General features: G+C 39.8%; 2 protein-coding genes across 2 annotated transcripts; both read right to left on the reverse strand.

Moving 5' to 3' along the window:
• Positions 1 to 256: 256 nt before the first annotated feature.
• Positions 257 to 3816, reverse strand: ca4b (carbonic anhydrase IV b). Its single transcript, XM_047339644.1, has 8 exons — positions 3756 to 3816; positions 3509 to 3553; positions 3246 to 3410; positions 2748 to 2893; positions 2561 to 2653; positions 1643 to 1709; positions 1222 to 1385; positions 257 to 442 (listed from the first exon to the last, which is right to left on the reverse strand). The coding sequence occupies exons 1-8, from the start codon at positions 3814 to 3816 to the stop codon at positions 257 to 259; spliced, it is 927 nt and encodes a 308-aa protein (XP_047195600.1).
• Positions 3817 to 8306: 4490 nt separating this feature from the next.
• proca1 (protein interacting with cyclin A1) lies at positions 8307 to 12092 on the reverse strand. The gene is made up of 4 exons (XM_035153625.1): positions 11324 to 12092; positions 11094 to 11226; positions 10438 to 10572; positions 8307 to 10328 (listed from the first exon to the last, which is right to left on the reverse strand). Exons 1-4 carry the CDS (start codon positions 11832 to 11834, stop codon positions 8633 to 8635), a joined length of 2475 nt encoding a protein of 824 aa, XP_035009516.1. The 5' UTR covers positions 11835 to 12092; the 3' UTR covers positions 8307 to 8632.
• Positions 12093 to 15874: the final 3782 nt, after the last annotated feature.

The raw sequence follows: 15874 nt of genomic DNA on the forward strand, positions 1-15874 counted from the left end.
TAACGTCAGTGAACCCCAGTGCTTTTCTTGTATAAATCAAATAAAGACTTAAACTACGCGCCCTAAACTTAAATACACAACTCAAGTATAGAACAAATAAAGAAAATGCTGATGACATTTCTTTTTACCCAAAAATAACATCGCACACAGTGCATACAGTAGACTCACACATACTTAATTTACCTTTAAATACATTTCTTGTATTTGCTATTCTTGTATGAGCAGTATTCATTCATCAAGGTTCATTCACTAAGGTTCACGCTGTGGTGTGCAGGGAGAGTGCACTGGGCACCAGCGCTGCCAGCATGAGTAACACAGTGCTCACTGCTGCCACGTGGCCTCTGGAGTAATACACCTGCCTCTCATTCAAGGGCTGCACTGATCTGAAGGTTCTGACCATTTGCTTTCCGTCAGAGAACTGGAGCTGGGAGAAAGCAGCGAGCTGTAACAAGGAGGGAATCACAGCACACAGGTCAAATGTACAACGTTCTGCATGTGCACGAAACAGCTGTTTTTAGCAAAATAGATAAATACAAAAATATAAAAATTGGAATAACCACTTCAGTGTTTCATGCCTCTGCAAAGTATGAGTTTACATCCATGTCTGTATGGACTCGTATGTTATATGTGGTGACAAAAGTAAATGTATTTTGTCGTAATTAGCATATTCATGATTGATTAAATGATTATACGAGTTGTGTCGGTGAATCAAAAGAGTAAAGAGACAAGGAAGAGGAAGAGATGTAGATTAATTTATGATGATTACCCAAACTGCTTTCAAGGTCCAGTGTGTAAGATTCAGGTGAAAGGGATCTATTGGCAGAAATTTAATATAGAATAATCCTAGTGATGTTTTCACTAGTGTGTGTTTCATCTAACTTGTACGAATTGTTGTTTTCTTTACCCTAGAATGATCCCTTTATATTTAAATACTTTATATTTTCATCAGGAGTGGGTCCTCTCTACGGAGGCAGCCATGTTTTTTACAGTAGCACAAACTAAACAGGTTTTTGACCTTTTGAGTTTTTATGACAACTAAAGGCTTCCACAGGTTCTCTTTCACATTTGGAAGGGGAGGGTGAGGTGAGGGGTATTCCGCTGCAACATGCAACTTCACCACTAGATGTCACTAAATTCTACACACTGAACCTTTAATGTTATATAACCTTAAGTGCAGTACTTCAGTACTTTCCTCAGAGGCTGTATTTTGCACATATTTACCTGTTTCCTGCTCAGAGGAATAGTGTCTTCAAACACAGTCCAGACGACAGCTTCAGCACAGCCCGGTGTAGTGAGGGAACCTTCATAGCGAAAGTACTTGGTCATGTTTTTCTGCGGCAGAGTGAACATGTCCAGCGACACTTCCCTCAGTGTAGTGCTGTTTTCTGGTTTTTATTAAACATTGACAAAGCAATCAAGTAAGCAAGAGATCTATTATCAAACAAATTAGTTCAAGGTATCAGATTTATTGTTTGAATCAATTCATTGTTGAGATATCAGGAAATGTGTTTTATGACACATTATTATCTCTAAATTTGCACTTTAGCCTGACGCTGGAACAATCAGCAGAACAATTAGATCTATGGCACTCCAAGATAAAGCACAATTACATTATTTTTCCATGTCAGCAAACAAGACTTACTGTGTTGTTGGATGTATTTCAGAGCCCTTATAATGGGGTCAAATTTCTTATTTGCAAATTCAGACTCCTGCAATGAAAGGATAGAATGTTACCTAACTGAAATAAATAGAAAATGTAATAAATGAACAAATAAATACTGTTAATTATTTGGTTTGAAAAGGTTGATAAGTGGACTACAAACTGAAGCAGTGCTAAGTCCCTTGAAATATATTTTTGCTGGTAAATTGATGCTTTGTGTGCGCTGATGACAAACAACAATGACGTTTATTTAAGGCTTTACGTCCTATCTCATCCTATCTGAGTCAAGTGTTAAACAATCACCTTTTAAAAGTTGTATTGCAGTTTATTGCCTGTGACATTTTTGAACTTAATTAACACAACAATAAAACATACTGCCCATTGTAAAGTTACTGCTTAACTCATGACTTCAAATTCCAGTTAATTTTATGTTTTACAGTCATTGTTTTGTGTAAATGTTTTTGGTGTTCCTCAAGGCTCGATTCTTGGACCTTTTAGTGTTTTAAAATATCGACAAAATGGGTCATTGATGATGACACTTACTTCAATTCAGAAAATCTCCTTATTAGTATTTAATCGATCTTTGTATTTGAACCACCATGTGCCACCAGTGCCACCAGTGTCAACAGTTATATTTATCCTTATCTTTCATGAGCTTAAAGTCCTGCTCCTCTGACTAATTGAAACCCCCGGATTAAGTACGTTCTTTGAGCTCAAACCTGAAACATGCTTTCATTGACACTTTGAACAATTACTGAACCCAAAGAAATCCAGAGCAACATTTTTATGTAGTATTTTTCCAAACATTGTTTTTAATATTGGGCCTTTCATATTTCAACTTTTTGTATTTTTAATATAAACTACTTATGTTGCAAGATATTAGAATTAAAAAAAAATCACCTGAAAGAAGAATCCAAGAGCAGCCACACCTGTGCGGTCTGTGGCGGCCTCGGATAAGGAGTCATATTTTTCTTTTATGTGAACAATATGCATCTGTGGGTGACATATTAAGTTAATGTTACATTTTTAAAAGTATAATTGTTCCTTAATTTATCACATGTAGTGATTGTTATAACACATCTCATACCTCCATTGGGAATTGTTCTCCATCGATTAAGTGTTCAGAACCCGGCCCTCCATCTTTGCCCCAATGCAAGTGAAGTTGAATCGCCTTGTATGTCCCAGACAGATTTCCTTCCTTGATCCTTATACTCCAGGGCAGGTCCAGTTTAACTGCAAAACATAAGTCAAAAAGAACAAAATGGTTCATGGAGATCCCACCCAGACTGTGACTGTGCGTCATTTGTGTTGTCTGGCACATCATTCTGTTCTATTTGTGACTCATTGTGACCATTGATTCCTTTGGTGGTTTTATTTAAGAATCCATTTTTCGTAATCTTGCATCTGTTTGTGGTATTTTGAGTCATTTTGTGCTTAGTTTATGTCTCTTAATGGTTTGTTTGGCTCTCATTTTCTTAGTAGAGTTAGCATCTCTTTCCAAACTGATTTAAAGCATCCAGAAGTGACTAACTGTCTTTTAACCACCAATCTTTCAATTAAACCTTCAGTGATCACAAAGACATACCAGAGTGACCGGTGTTTATGAAGTGGCTATGAAAAGTCTCTTGATAGCCCGTGAGGTGAAGAGAAGTGAGGCGTTCATCTGGAAGTGCTCTCCTCGTCACGATGTTAACAGGAGACTGAGATCTGCCGCTGCAATGCCGAGACACCAGTCCCCATGTCTCTGGACCTGTGAAGGCAGGAGGATGGAAGAGCTCAGATGCTGCATACACTGCTTTCTGCATTTTTAAAAACTGTTAATTGTCAGTGTCTTGTCTTGAGCTTTACCTGCACAGGTGTGATTGCATGTGACTTGGGACTGGTAGCACCAATCTAGAACAACAGCAGATTATGAAAAAAAAAAAACATCTGCATTTCTTTTCTTAATATTGAATAAAAGCAAAAAAACTTTCAGTTGAATAATATTTGATTACACGCAACTAATTTACTAACAAACTATCACAAATCCAAACAATGCATTCACTACACTTTTTCAGATTAATTGTAATTATTTGTTTTTATGGCACAAACATACCTGAGCCTGAGACAATCTTCAGGAAAGATGCAAGCAAAAATAAAACAGTTACGAGCAGCATTGCAAATGTCCTGCATGTGTCCATGTCTGTCTGCACTGATCGTTTCAAGGGACGATGGCAGAAACCAGACGGTTATAAGACAGGTAGGCCCACCTCTTTTATGACCTGTGATTTCTGTGACCACTCACACACAGCAAGCGCTGAGATAAGGAGACTGATATCCTCAAGATAAACAAATCTGCTTCTGTGTACTTAAAATTTAATGTAAAACTGTTATTATTATTATTATTATTATTATTATTATTATTATTATTATTATTATTACTATTATTATTATATTATTATTGTTGTTGTTAATATTATTAGTAGTAGTAGTAGTAGTAGTATTAGTGTTATTATTATACAATTGTTGATCTAAGAACTCTATTAATTGCATCTGGAACAGTCCATATTATTTAGATTTTCACTTCACCTGTAGTATTTGGACGCAGTAGTTGTTGTGAATGCTGTTACACATGTGTTCCTCCCTATGCACAGGTATGTGATTTTTAATCTTGTGTACATATTCCAGTGCTTTCTCTAGTGACTCACCTTTTACCCTGTCACTGTTGAAATATCATGGGTTACCTATTATGAGACACCCTTCATATATCTTCTCTTTCAGATTGGAGACATTCGGGTGCGACCTGTACATGTCGGTCATGTGATGGCTGATTGCTGATTGTACTCACACATTCTTCATCTGACCTTTTTATGACTTTTGTGAAACTAATGATCTGATTGTGGAATAAATGATTTTTAAGTGAAAGGACATGGGTTCATGGTTCAGAGGAACACATCTGTTGCACTTCAGCTTCAGATTATGTAACATAGTTGTCGAATCAAATTGTATTTTAACTGTGGTACAATTAACCTTTAGCATGATTGAACAAACAATTTATTTTATCATGGAAAGTATTCTGTTTACTATGCTTATATATCACTGGATCATTATTACTCATGTCTGAATGTGTGAATAACATTTTACTATTTGGTTACGTTGGAGCTGCACTAATAGTTTAATTATCAAATTATTTGACTATTTGCTTGAATCTCCACTGAGTGAGTTTCATTTAAGGCTTTCTCCACTAGAGGTCCCAACAAGCACAATTTTAAACACCTCCAGATTATTTATCTACTTCCTTCATTAAAATAATTAGCAGTCAGTGGTGGAGGAAGTATTTTAATCCATTCTTCAGTAAAAATGAAAATGAATAATCAGCTAAATGTACTTTGAGTATCAAAAAGAGATGTACTTGTTCTGCAGAAGAGTGACCCTAGCTGAAGTTTCACTCTGACATTATTAGATCATCAGCACTAACAAAATAATATTTTCAGTTGTGAATTGTCAAGAGGGTTTGAACTAACTCATTTGGTCTAGTGGTTAGTCCTCCAGTGGGACAGACACAAACGGACACGAGTGAAAACATATCCTTGGTGAAAATGTCCTTGGTAAATATATTGGTCACAGAAAAGCTGCCTTTTCAGTCCAACACTTTTGTACTTTCACATAAAAAGGATCCAAGTATTTTTTCCACCACTGCATGTTAACATGTTAAAGACATTGTTGATTAGTAAACTTTTATTTTTCTTCATATTTGATAACGTTCTCGCATATTTATTCAGAAATGCAATGGTTGTGACAGAAAGGGAGATTCTGTTGACAGTTTGTAGCAGCACAAAGACATTTATTCTGTATATGATACTTTAATGGACATATGTTTTCAACCCAACGCAAACTCACAAGCTGCCGTTTTAGTGAATAAGAAAAAGAAGGTTCTGAAGACAGAGACCAACTTTCCTCTGTTTCTGTGTTCCTGCCGCAGAGAGCTGCCAGTGAAGTTCCTGTTCAGCTTCCAGTCCAACGGAAGCCAAGGGACACCGGTGCCTGCCAACCACCCCCCACCATCTTTCTGATGTTAATGACCATCTGTTTGTGTGGAGACTGCACATTTGTAGAAATACACAAATGTTGCACAGTGCACTTTGCTCCATGGTTTTGTCCATACGTACTCCACTTTGTTAAGAATCAGCCTCGGTGCCAGGACGTGGTTCCTCGCACCCAAACAGAAAAAGTGTGTCAGAAAAATGTGGGTTGTCTTTTCCACGATTGGCTGCTAGAAATTGTTGTCAGGGGCGTGGACAGAGGAGTGGCCATGAGTGGCATGATGTCCCCAGGGTAAGAAGATGAAAGGAGGGTGGTTGACTAAACAGGTTCAGGTCCCTGAACAGGAAAAAATCAAACAAGTAAAACAACCAAAACCTGATAGCAGTCACACCAATGGAAAACTGGCAAAGGGTATATTTAAATATTTATTCAGTTGTTGAGTTTATTGTTCACTGTGTTGGCCTGTTTGTGCGTCATACTTAACTTACTTCCTATAGAGACTGTTGCTGCTGCAGGATTGCCTGAATTGGATGAGCTGCCTTTCTCCTCATTTCAGAAACAAGAGAAGAACGTGCACTTCCTCATCCATCAATGACACACAAGCCAATTTAACCTCTGTAGGTTTGTTTCTCTCAATCAATAAATTCTCCGCTTTGTTGGTGACTATAATAGGTTATTGGATTCTCTGCCGCTGAGTGTATGTCCTCTCATTACCGTGTCCTTCTCTATAGCACAGATTGCGTTTTCCTTTGTGTGAGAGCCCACTCTCAGATGTTCAGAGCCATCGCCGCAGTAACGAGACAATACAGTGTGAAGGTTGTTTCAGCTGCACCTATCAGCAAGGTACGGGATATTGCAGTATGTATATTGCTGTACTAACAATCCATAGTAGGAAGTAACTAAGTACATTTACTCAAATGGATAGATAGATAGATAGATAGATAGATAGATAGATAGATAGATAGATAGATAGATAGATAGATAGATAGATAGATAGATAGATAGATAGATAGATAATCTTTAGTATAAGTAAGCATTGAGGCATAACTTCAAATATGCACCTGTGTTGGTGTCAGATAATTTTTTGCTTATACATGTTTACTATTGTGTTACTAAAATTATTCCTGGCCAAAGTTGTGTTCCACAGAAAGTTGACCTGAGGACTGACGGCCTCTGCAGGAATGCTTTAGATTAGATGTTTTATGTTTGGTGCTGGAAGTTGCCAACCTGTGTCTGGTGCCGTGATAAGATGAACCTTGAGACTCTAATCTCACGAGGATAATGGGCATCATGACATGACTTAAAGTGAACTAGACTGTTACTGTTCATCTGTGCAGAAGATTTCTCTTCATCCTTTGGTTAATAATGGTCTTTATATTTTGGCTGAGGTTCATAGTCATTGGAGTTTTGAAACGTACACTTTCAGTCCATTGGATGATGTTTCATGTAAACTTACCACGAGGCCGAAACGTTCTCAAAGGTCATACACTTACACAAGCATTTCAATGTTCTGCCACTTTTCCCGTCTCTTTGTGAGAATCGGCTTTACCACACATCTAATTGTGTTAGTCACTTTGCCATTTCAGCTTATGAATGCTAAGCCCCTTTGAATGCTTGGATGTCCTCCAAAAAATCGGGAAAGTTGAGCTGCAGCATGAAAGTCTGCATTGTTTCATCGCTCCCACTGTTTGCAAGACGAAGGAACGGGAATATTCTCAGAAAAGATTCTTCTTTCTTCAAAAATGCCAACATGCATTTTCTGTGAGTCTAATTTTGAACATTTCGGCCTTTGAAACACGTCCAGATACATTTTTCTGGTCAGAGTGTGAGAATCAGCTGACCTGGAGGATTTCAGCCTGTGCACTGGGTGTTACAACCCTCAATGGTGGGGGGTGAAAGTGTATAAGTGAGCTCCTAATCTGTGTGGAGAATGTGGCCATGTCTCAAACCACACAGGCAGGTGGCAGCTATAAGATCAAAGTCCTCAGTGCCCCGGAGCAAAAGAGCACAGTAAACACACAAACGTTTTCTTGGCATGGTTTCTGTGCTCAGTACGGAAAGAAAGGTTCGCAAAAAAAATCTGGTTAAGCAGATTATGTGTTGAGCCTCAAAGTTTTCTTCCAATATTGATTAAATAATTCCAGCTGAGATAACAGGGGGGTTGTGGACATAAAAGGATTTTAGACCCAGTAAAGTGTCACACTTCTCTACTGCTGTTCAGATATCAGTTAGCTACAGATATATTCAAAGAAATAATAAAATATTTTGGAAAATGTGTGCTTTCTTGTCAGGGATTGGATCAGTAGACCACTCTCAACATGCTTATCGAGTGCTAGCAGTAAGCTAACCAACTGATAGCAGTAAGATAACCAAATAAGCTTACCAATTGTTAGCAGTAAGCTAAACTACGCTAACTGACTGCTAGCAGTAAGCTAACCATATAAGCTAACCAACTGCTAACATATTAGATCTAGTTTGTTTAATTCATGCAAAACCCAATGTGTAAATAACAATATCTTTTACCATGTAGTTTGTGTGGTAGCTAGCATACAGGAATGAAAGTAGCATTGACCCTCTAACTCTCGACAAGGAAAAAAAGAGGCATCCTTCTCAAATGTAAAACTATTGTTGAAAAGAATTTTCTTTTACTTTATTCATTTTATCACTCAACATAGCTACATGGAAGCACTGTGAAATACATTCATGGTCATTCAGATGTAAATGTATTACACCCATCCAGAATAAAGTATAACAAAACATGATCCACACTTTACAATCTAAATGATTTTCGTCCATATCTGTGATTTTAATGTCGAACAAAGAAGATTATATTTTGAATATGTATCATTTATCTCATTATGAAGCAGATTTATCTGATTGACAGAAGCTAGCATAGCCAGCTAGGATGCCTTTTTTTAAGCATATCCCGCTGTTCTCACACCACATGGCTCATTGTTGTCTGATAGATAGCGCTGCTGCTTTCCTCCTCTTCTTCCTGGTGAATTGTGCCTTTACTTTCTCAATCGTTATCTGAATCGGGCTCATGGCGGGAGGAGCTGAGGTGGTGATGCAGGGCCTGTCGGACGTCTGTGGACTGAGCTCGTCAGTGGTGGTGATTTTGGACGGCGGGGTTGTAAATGTCATTGGTATGTGTTCAGTTTGTTCAAGGACAGAAAGTCCATTGCTGAGAGTAGTGGGCATGGCTTTCTGTCTCGACTTCCTCTGCCGCCTGATTGTTGGCCTGTGTCGTTTTGCACTGACAGCAGGGGGCGCTGTTGTAAAAAGCCTCCATACACTTTGAGTTGGAAGACTTTCTGTGGATCGAATTGCAAGAGTGTTGCTACCCGGGGCTGGAGTTGTGGGAATAGGGGGCAAATTGTCAGAGATGTTGTGATAAAATGTTTTTTCACTTGAAAAAGGCAAAGCCGTCTTCCTCCTTCTCAGTCCTCTCTTCTTTGATCTTCGCCTCTTCAAGACACTAAAGGAAGAGTTCGGAGTTGTACTGTGGTCGGATCTTTTCCCTCCATAAATGTCCAGCCGGTGAGAAACCGGCGGCTCTGCAGTGGAGACCAGTCTTACAGTGGGAGCCCTGTTGAGAGGGATCACATTCAGATTGTCCACGGAGGAATTTTCATGGGCAACAGCCACAATGGGGGAAGCTGAGCTGACTTTCCTCCTTTTTTTCCTCCCCTCTCTGTCTCCCCTCTCCTTTGACCTGTTCCTTTTGACTTTGGTGATTCCAGTGGGGGTACCAGCAGTGCTGACGACAGGTCGCTTTTCAGGGTCGCTCTGAAGGCTTTGTTGCTGGGGTTGTGGCATCGGGGTTATGGTAATGAAGGTGGGGACAGAAATGTCACTTGACTTGTCTGTTGTGTTCCTTACAACCTCCTCAGAAGAAGGAGGAGGAACTTTCTTGCTCTTCTTTCTCCCGCCCTTTCTTATCCCTCTGGTTCTTGCTTTACGTGGAATAATGGTTGTGTTTGTTCTTGCAGAAAGAGTAATTTCCTCTGCTGGCTTCTTCTGGACTATCAGTGATGGCGTGGTGGAACGCGTCTCCTTATCCATAGCTGGTTCATCTTTCATGACTTCGTTGGAGGGCTCCTCTTTTCCTTTGAGCTCATATTCATTGTCACCTGCTCTGTTTGTACTTGACTGGTCATGTTTGTGTGACTCACTGATGAAGTTAATCAGGGCGATGACTTCCCCTGGTTTGCTGCCAGAAGGCGAAACCGCAGCTCTGTCGTCTGTTTTGACACCTGCCTCTGCTTTCTGCTTCCTTTTATTCCCCTTTCCTTTATGCTTTTTAGGGGTTTTCTTCTTCTTCCCTTTGTTCTTCCTCTTCTTCTTCTCTGAGCTCTGAGTCTCTTTGTCAGAGTCGTTGGTGGAGCTTTGCGAGGTGGAGACAGTAGCAAGGACCTTGATGAAGTCCTCGGCGGCGGTGACGACGTTTGTGAGTGAGGGCTGTTCAGGGCCTGGCATGGTTGACTGAGTTGGACTCTCCGGTTTCTCTTCCTCCTCAGTTTTTTCGGATTCTTTATTCTTGGGAGGAGCCAATGTCAGCTCATCGATGACATCAATACCACCAAAGTCGTATGGGACCGCCTCTTGCAGCAGAGCAATGGGGAGCTTCTCATATCGTTTACAGCTATGAAAAAAAAAGAGGGATCAAAGCAAGGGGGTTAGTGTGCGGATATCAGGGAGTAATACTGCTCAGTATGCTGTAAAGCTACTTAAAAGTTTAACTCCATACTTACAGGCCATACCAGTGCCGCTCTACACATCGCTCCTCATAGGTTAACTCAAAGCAAGGCACGCCAATAACGTTGAAGAACGCCTGACCAACAACCCTGGAAGATGTGTCGTTGACTTTCCTCAGACAAGTTTTCAACCTGCAGAGAGATGGACACAACAAAAAGTCTTGTTTCATTAAGTTTCAAAAGGAAAAGAAACGAAAATTGACCGAGGTGTTAACATATAGACACGTATCCTGAACTGTAATGCATCTGCAAGTTAAGGTCATTAATTCTGAAATTTAGATTTTACTTAAACCTAATTTTTAGGTGTCCACACGATGACTGCAATATTGATATGACTAAAAGTGACATAAATACCAGTTGGTTCTCATAGTAACAACTTAGGTTCACTGAGTTCAATGAATTCACTTTATTTTAACATCATCAATAATCTATTAATTCTGTAATTTCATTTTGTGTAAATATGCTTTTAAACTCCCACTGCGCACAACGTGACCACATTTTTGGACAGAACAGGTTTGTCAATATGACTAAACGCTGGTGACTCAACACATCCCAACCTTTTTTTTTTTGTAATAATCCATTTAACTGTAAGTGGGGTTAACAAGTCTGAAACAATCTGGGTCTGACAGAAGAATAAAACGTTTTTTACTCACGTATTATCACAGTCACAATCGCAGATGGAGTGCCACTTGAAATTGGTGTGGCCATAATTTGAGGAGAAGGCGTGGATGACATGAGGACAGTGGTCGTGAGTTCTGCAGCAGCTGTCGGTCTCTGCAAAGTCTCCTGCAAAGAGGAGGTCACTGATAGTAAACCGTGCACAAACACACTTAATGCACACAGAATGTAATTTGCTGAAACATATAGAAGTGGTGTAACCTACCCAGCTGCTCGTAGTTATCAGCCATGTTACCGGCTCCACACCACAGGGTCCCGGGATAAGTGAAGCCCCTCTTGGATCTTTTTAACACCTTGTTCTGCAGCGAAGAGTCATCGCTGTCCTCCCTCTTGACGCTGCGCCCGGACCTCTCTCTGAACTCGTGGCAAACCATTTTGGCTTCATCCATGCGCGTGAAACGCGTCTCCAGCTGGCTCCCGGCTCTCTGTTCCTTCAGCCCCAGCCTGCACTCGTGCATGAAGGATTTCACCTGCATCTGGTTCACTATGACGGTGCAGTTCACGAGCTTGCCGGAGGGACTGACGACGGAGCGCACCACCTCGGCTCCGTCTGACACCTGGTAGAGGAGATTCTCCCCCACGCTGGACATCTTTGCGCAAAAGGTGCCGTTGAGCATGGAGAACATCTCTTTGCTCTCCTTCTCCGCGTCCAGGAAGTCGCCCTTGACGAAGTTTCTGTCCAGATAAGACAGAAAGACAAAGAAGACCGACCACATGATGCGGCGTGTGGCACTTTCAGCACCACGCGTAACGGAGACAGCTCCTCGCGGTTTCCCGGCGCTCCCGTGCAGCCCTCCCACTTTTAAGGCGAAACTCGAGTGGCGCGATTATTAATACGATAAATGACAACACTGGGAGGAGTCAGCTGAATTAACCTCTTTAGATTTCCATCGGGGTTGAGAATCTTTATCTGTTACACTGAGCGCCAATACGCACTGAGAGCGCACATTATCCATCAATATCACCCCACTGAGTGAAGCCCTGCAGGAGTAGAGGAGAGGGTTAATTAGTGGGTGTGTGCCTCATGAACCTCCAGCACCTTCCACTGCACATATGACCGCTAGTTACCTCCCAACCCCCTCAGCCTCAACCCCCTGGAAAGTGGAGATTTACTTTGGGAACGCGCACGGAGGAGGTTCCAGCTTGCCCTGCTCCCCATGGTAACAGGCATGGGGTGATTGTGCCAACCCAGGAGATTGGACATCTTTCAGATGCCACAAAACAGGCGCTGAATTGGCGATGACCTAAATCACAATGCGCGCCAGGGACTAAACTCTTTCATTGTGGAATGTGGAGAAAGGTTTGGTGCTGCACGCAAACCCCACGGACTGACTGAGAGACCTCAGCAGCCCACGAGACTGAGGCTGATACTGAAATGATGGTGATTAAGACAAAACTCAGCATTAAAAATGTGACTGTGCCCTTATTACTCAAATTAGTCCAACATTAGCTCAAGTTGCTTCTATAGGTGGATGGTGATATATTATGTAATCCTCTATATCCGTTTTAATTGTGTGTTAGGAAAATTATGTTTTTTTTAAGGATTTTGTAACTCATCGATCAAACAGTTCCCTGTCAAAATGCTCCAATTTTCATTTTTTCATTTATCATGAAAATAGTACTGTATGTTCCATGTGAACAAAGATTTTAGAAAAGTTTAATTGTTCCTGTTTTTATTGAACATTTGTCAGAGTTGAGGTAGTAAAAACTAAAATGTATTTTAGTTTAAATTAAGTTTCTTGCAGAAAAGCAATCATGGAAAGTCTATAATCAAAAGTGTCCCAAAACACTTTATCTCAGAGTTTAGACACATGACAACATTGAGTTGAATCCAATGAACAATCTTTGGTAAAAACTTAAAAATGACACAAAAGTGTATAAACTGCCACGAAAAATAAACTCAACGTACAGTTTTGCTGCAGCGACTGAAGTAAATGAAGCCTGGAAGTTACAAATGATCCCGACAGGTGCCTCAAAGTTTGTTGATGACTTACAAGCCCTGTGATGTTACTAAACCCTCTGATGCGTCATTAGGACCAGATTGAGCTGCAGTAGGTGAAACTCTATGTTGCTGTCAGAGTAACAAATGAAGACCGACTGATTGGTCAGAGGTTCATTGACCCAAAACATCACAAGGACCAGAGAGTGGCATCAAATAATGAAAGACCTGCACCGTCTCCAGACTCGTACCCCAATGACATTATTGATCTGGATGGAAGGTTGAAAGTTAAGAAACCTGCAAGTGTAACACAGTCGTGGGAACAGTTTGAACAATATTTCATTTCCACTGAACAAACGTATGTTCGGCTGCTCAGTGATTAAGAAATTTAGATTAAGTTTAGTAAAAAAGACAATTCCATGATCATCAATCTGCAACAGTACCTTTATTCTAAATAAACAATAAACTGTGTAAATTTAAATGACAGCTGAATGAATGAAGATGTTCTAGAACTTTTGACCGGAATCCCATTGCACGTTTAAACCTGCCTAAATAAAAGCCACATATCTTTGGTGCCACAGTTGAGAAGAAACACTTCTTTTCTTTTGTATTGTACAGTTTGTGTGATGAAAAAACTAGAAAGGTTGTAAGAATTCCGAGTGTGAATGTTTGCTGAATTAGGTTCCACTTGGAAGACCTTGAAGATCTGAAAACCTGATGTATCTTTCATGTGCTTTTTGTTGTTTGGAAATATGGATCAGAATCTGGTCCACATTGTGGTGTCTAGCAAGCTGCCTGCACACCGGGCTTGGACACAACAATTCAAGAAAAAGAAAAACAGTTATTCAGTCATTAAAGTGTCAGCGGCTGCACTTTATTTCATCCACTCAGTCAAGAAACGTGTTTTGTGGATTGGATTATTATCTGTGTCTGATCAATAACTTTGTGGGCTTACAAATGACAAATTCTCACAGTTGAGTGTAGAAAAAGGACGAAGAACTCTGTGAACAAGGGACTTGTTCCCCAGAGAAAAGAAAATCTTTCTAATCAGCCCAGTGTTATGTCACATGGCTGGTCTTACTCAGAGCTCTAGAGGCGGAGATCCAGCCTACTCCAGGCACTGAAATCGGATTGTAGGAAGGCGGAGAGAAATGATGTAAAATCACCAGAGGCAACATTCGACCAGATCTTGAAAGAGGGGGAGGAGGAAGAAGGGGGGTACTGGTTTCTCATGAATTAAAGTGGAGGAGGGATTGAGTGCAAGAGGACGTGAGTAATCCTGCTGTTCATCAGGAGATATCTGGAGTCAACTGACATCACCCAGTGAAGCAGAAAGCTGACACTTGTACTGCTCTGTGTACTTTAGAATTCCTGCTGGGTAACATTTTTTCTCATCCACAGACAGGCCAGCAGCTTCAGAACAGCGCCCCCTGGACGAGCTGAGGCGTCAGGGCCCCTTTGTGAGACCAGATGTGTTTGCAAAGTGTCAAAAAAATGACTCTTGTAAGTTAGTGAAAGCAGTGACTTCATAAAAATAAAAGCTGTTGATCTGTATGAAATGTGCAACATGTATCGGTAACACTGTAAGTATATTTATAAGCAGAATACAACAATGGTTTATTACATATAAAGTGTTTATTAATGCATTTGTGAACACTTTTAAAGTCTCCTGTGTGAATGTATGAACACATAATAAATGATGATACAGTAAAGCACACAGTAGTAATATAAAATGTGTCTTCATAGCCGTGGCTGGATTCATTTCCCATCTGCCTCCAACAAAGATGTGTTATGGGCCCCTCAGACCTCCACTATACATGACACTATGTTCATTTCCACCAGTCACCCAGTAACACACCAGTGAAGATTTGTAGATCAATCAATCAGTCGTCTAAAAGAAAATTAATCTGAAACCATTTTGGTAAGTAAATGATCATTTAAGTCATTTTAAGGTTGTTGATCAATCCCAAAAAAACACAAATCTTATAAATCAACTGTTATTAAGCCAGATGTCAGTATTGATAATGAAACTCCTTTTTTCAGTTTTACTTTACAGTAATACTTCATTACTACATTTTAGTGTGTAGTAAACAATTCATTGAATTTGTACATACTGCGTTTAGATGCTAAATGCAAGATTTGGACATCAAGGCAAACCAAAGTAATTTACATAAAATATAAAAGGCATCATGAAAAATTGTATAAATAAACTTAAAGTAAAAACACATGTATATTGGTCAAGATAATTATGAATATTATATAACTGAAACGTATATAGAAGTATAATATTCCTCGGTTTTCTGAAACTATTTCTGAAAGAACTTAAGAAAAAAGTTTGTTTCAGAAGACTATTCTCCTGATGTTGTTCCATGTCTGCTGGATGTGTAAATATTCATGTTTGTTTGCTATAAGGTGATAATACTCTTATGTCTATGTTGAGTTTACAGCTTGTTTACACTGCCACCGGGTGGCTAAACACATGTATTGTAGCAGGTCTAAGCATTTCTTTATAAGATACTTCAAAACCTCATAAATCCATCACTATTAACTCAAACAGCAGAATCCTTCAAATATCATATATATCTTGTCAGGTTTATTATCCTGTAAATTCCTGTGCAGATGCAAACGTGTAAAATAACTGTACAGTAAGTTCACTGGGTTCAGGATACACATAAATCAGAAGTGTGAGAAAGTTACTGTTGGCAGAAGAGTGAACACGCAGTCTTGAGCTCAGTTTGAAATCTGTTGCACAAAAAATGGCCTGAAATTTCAGACATGAGTTTATTTTATAACTGTGATAATCTGTTTAGTCTCAGC

This window comes from Hippoglossus stenolepis, chromosome 4 (assembly GCF_022539355.2).
Source record: "Hippoglossus stenolepis isolate QCI-W04-F060 chromosome 4, HSTE1.2, whole genome shotgun sequence".
Classification (NCBI taxonomy): domain Eukaryota; kingdom Metazoa; phylum Chordata; class Actinopteri; order Pleuronectiformes; family Pleuronectidae; genus Hippoglossus; species Hippoglossus stenolepis.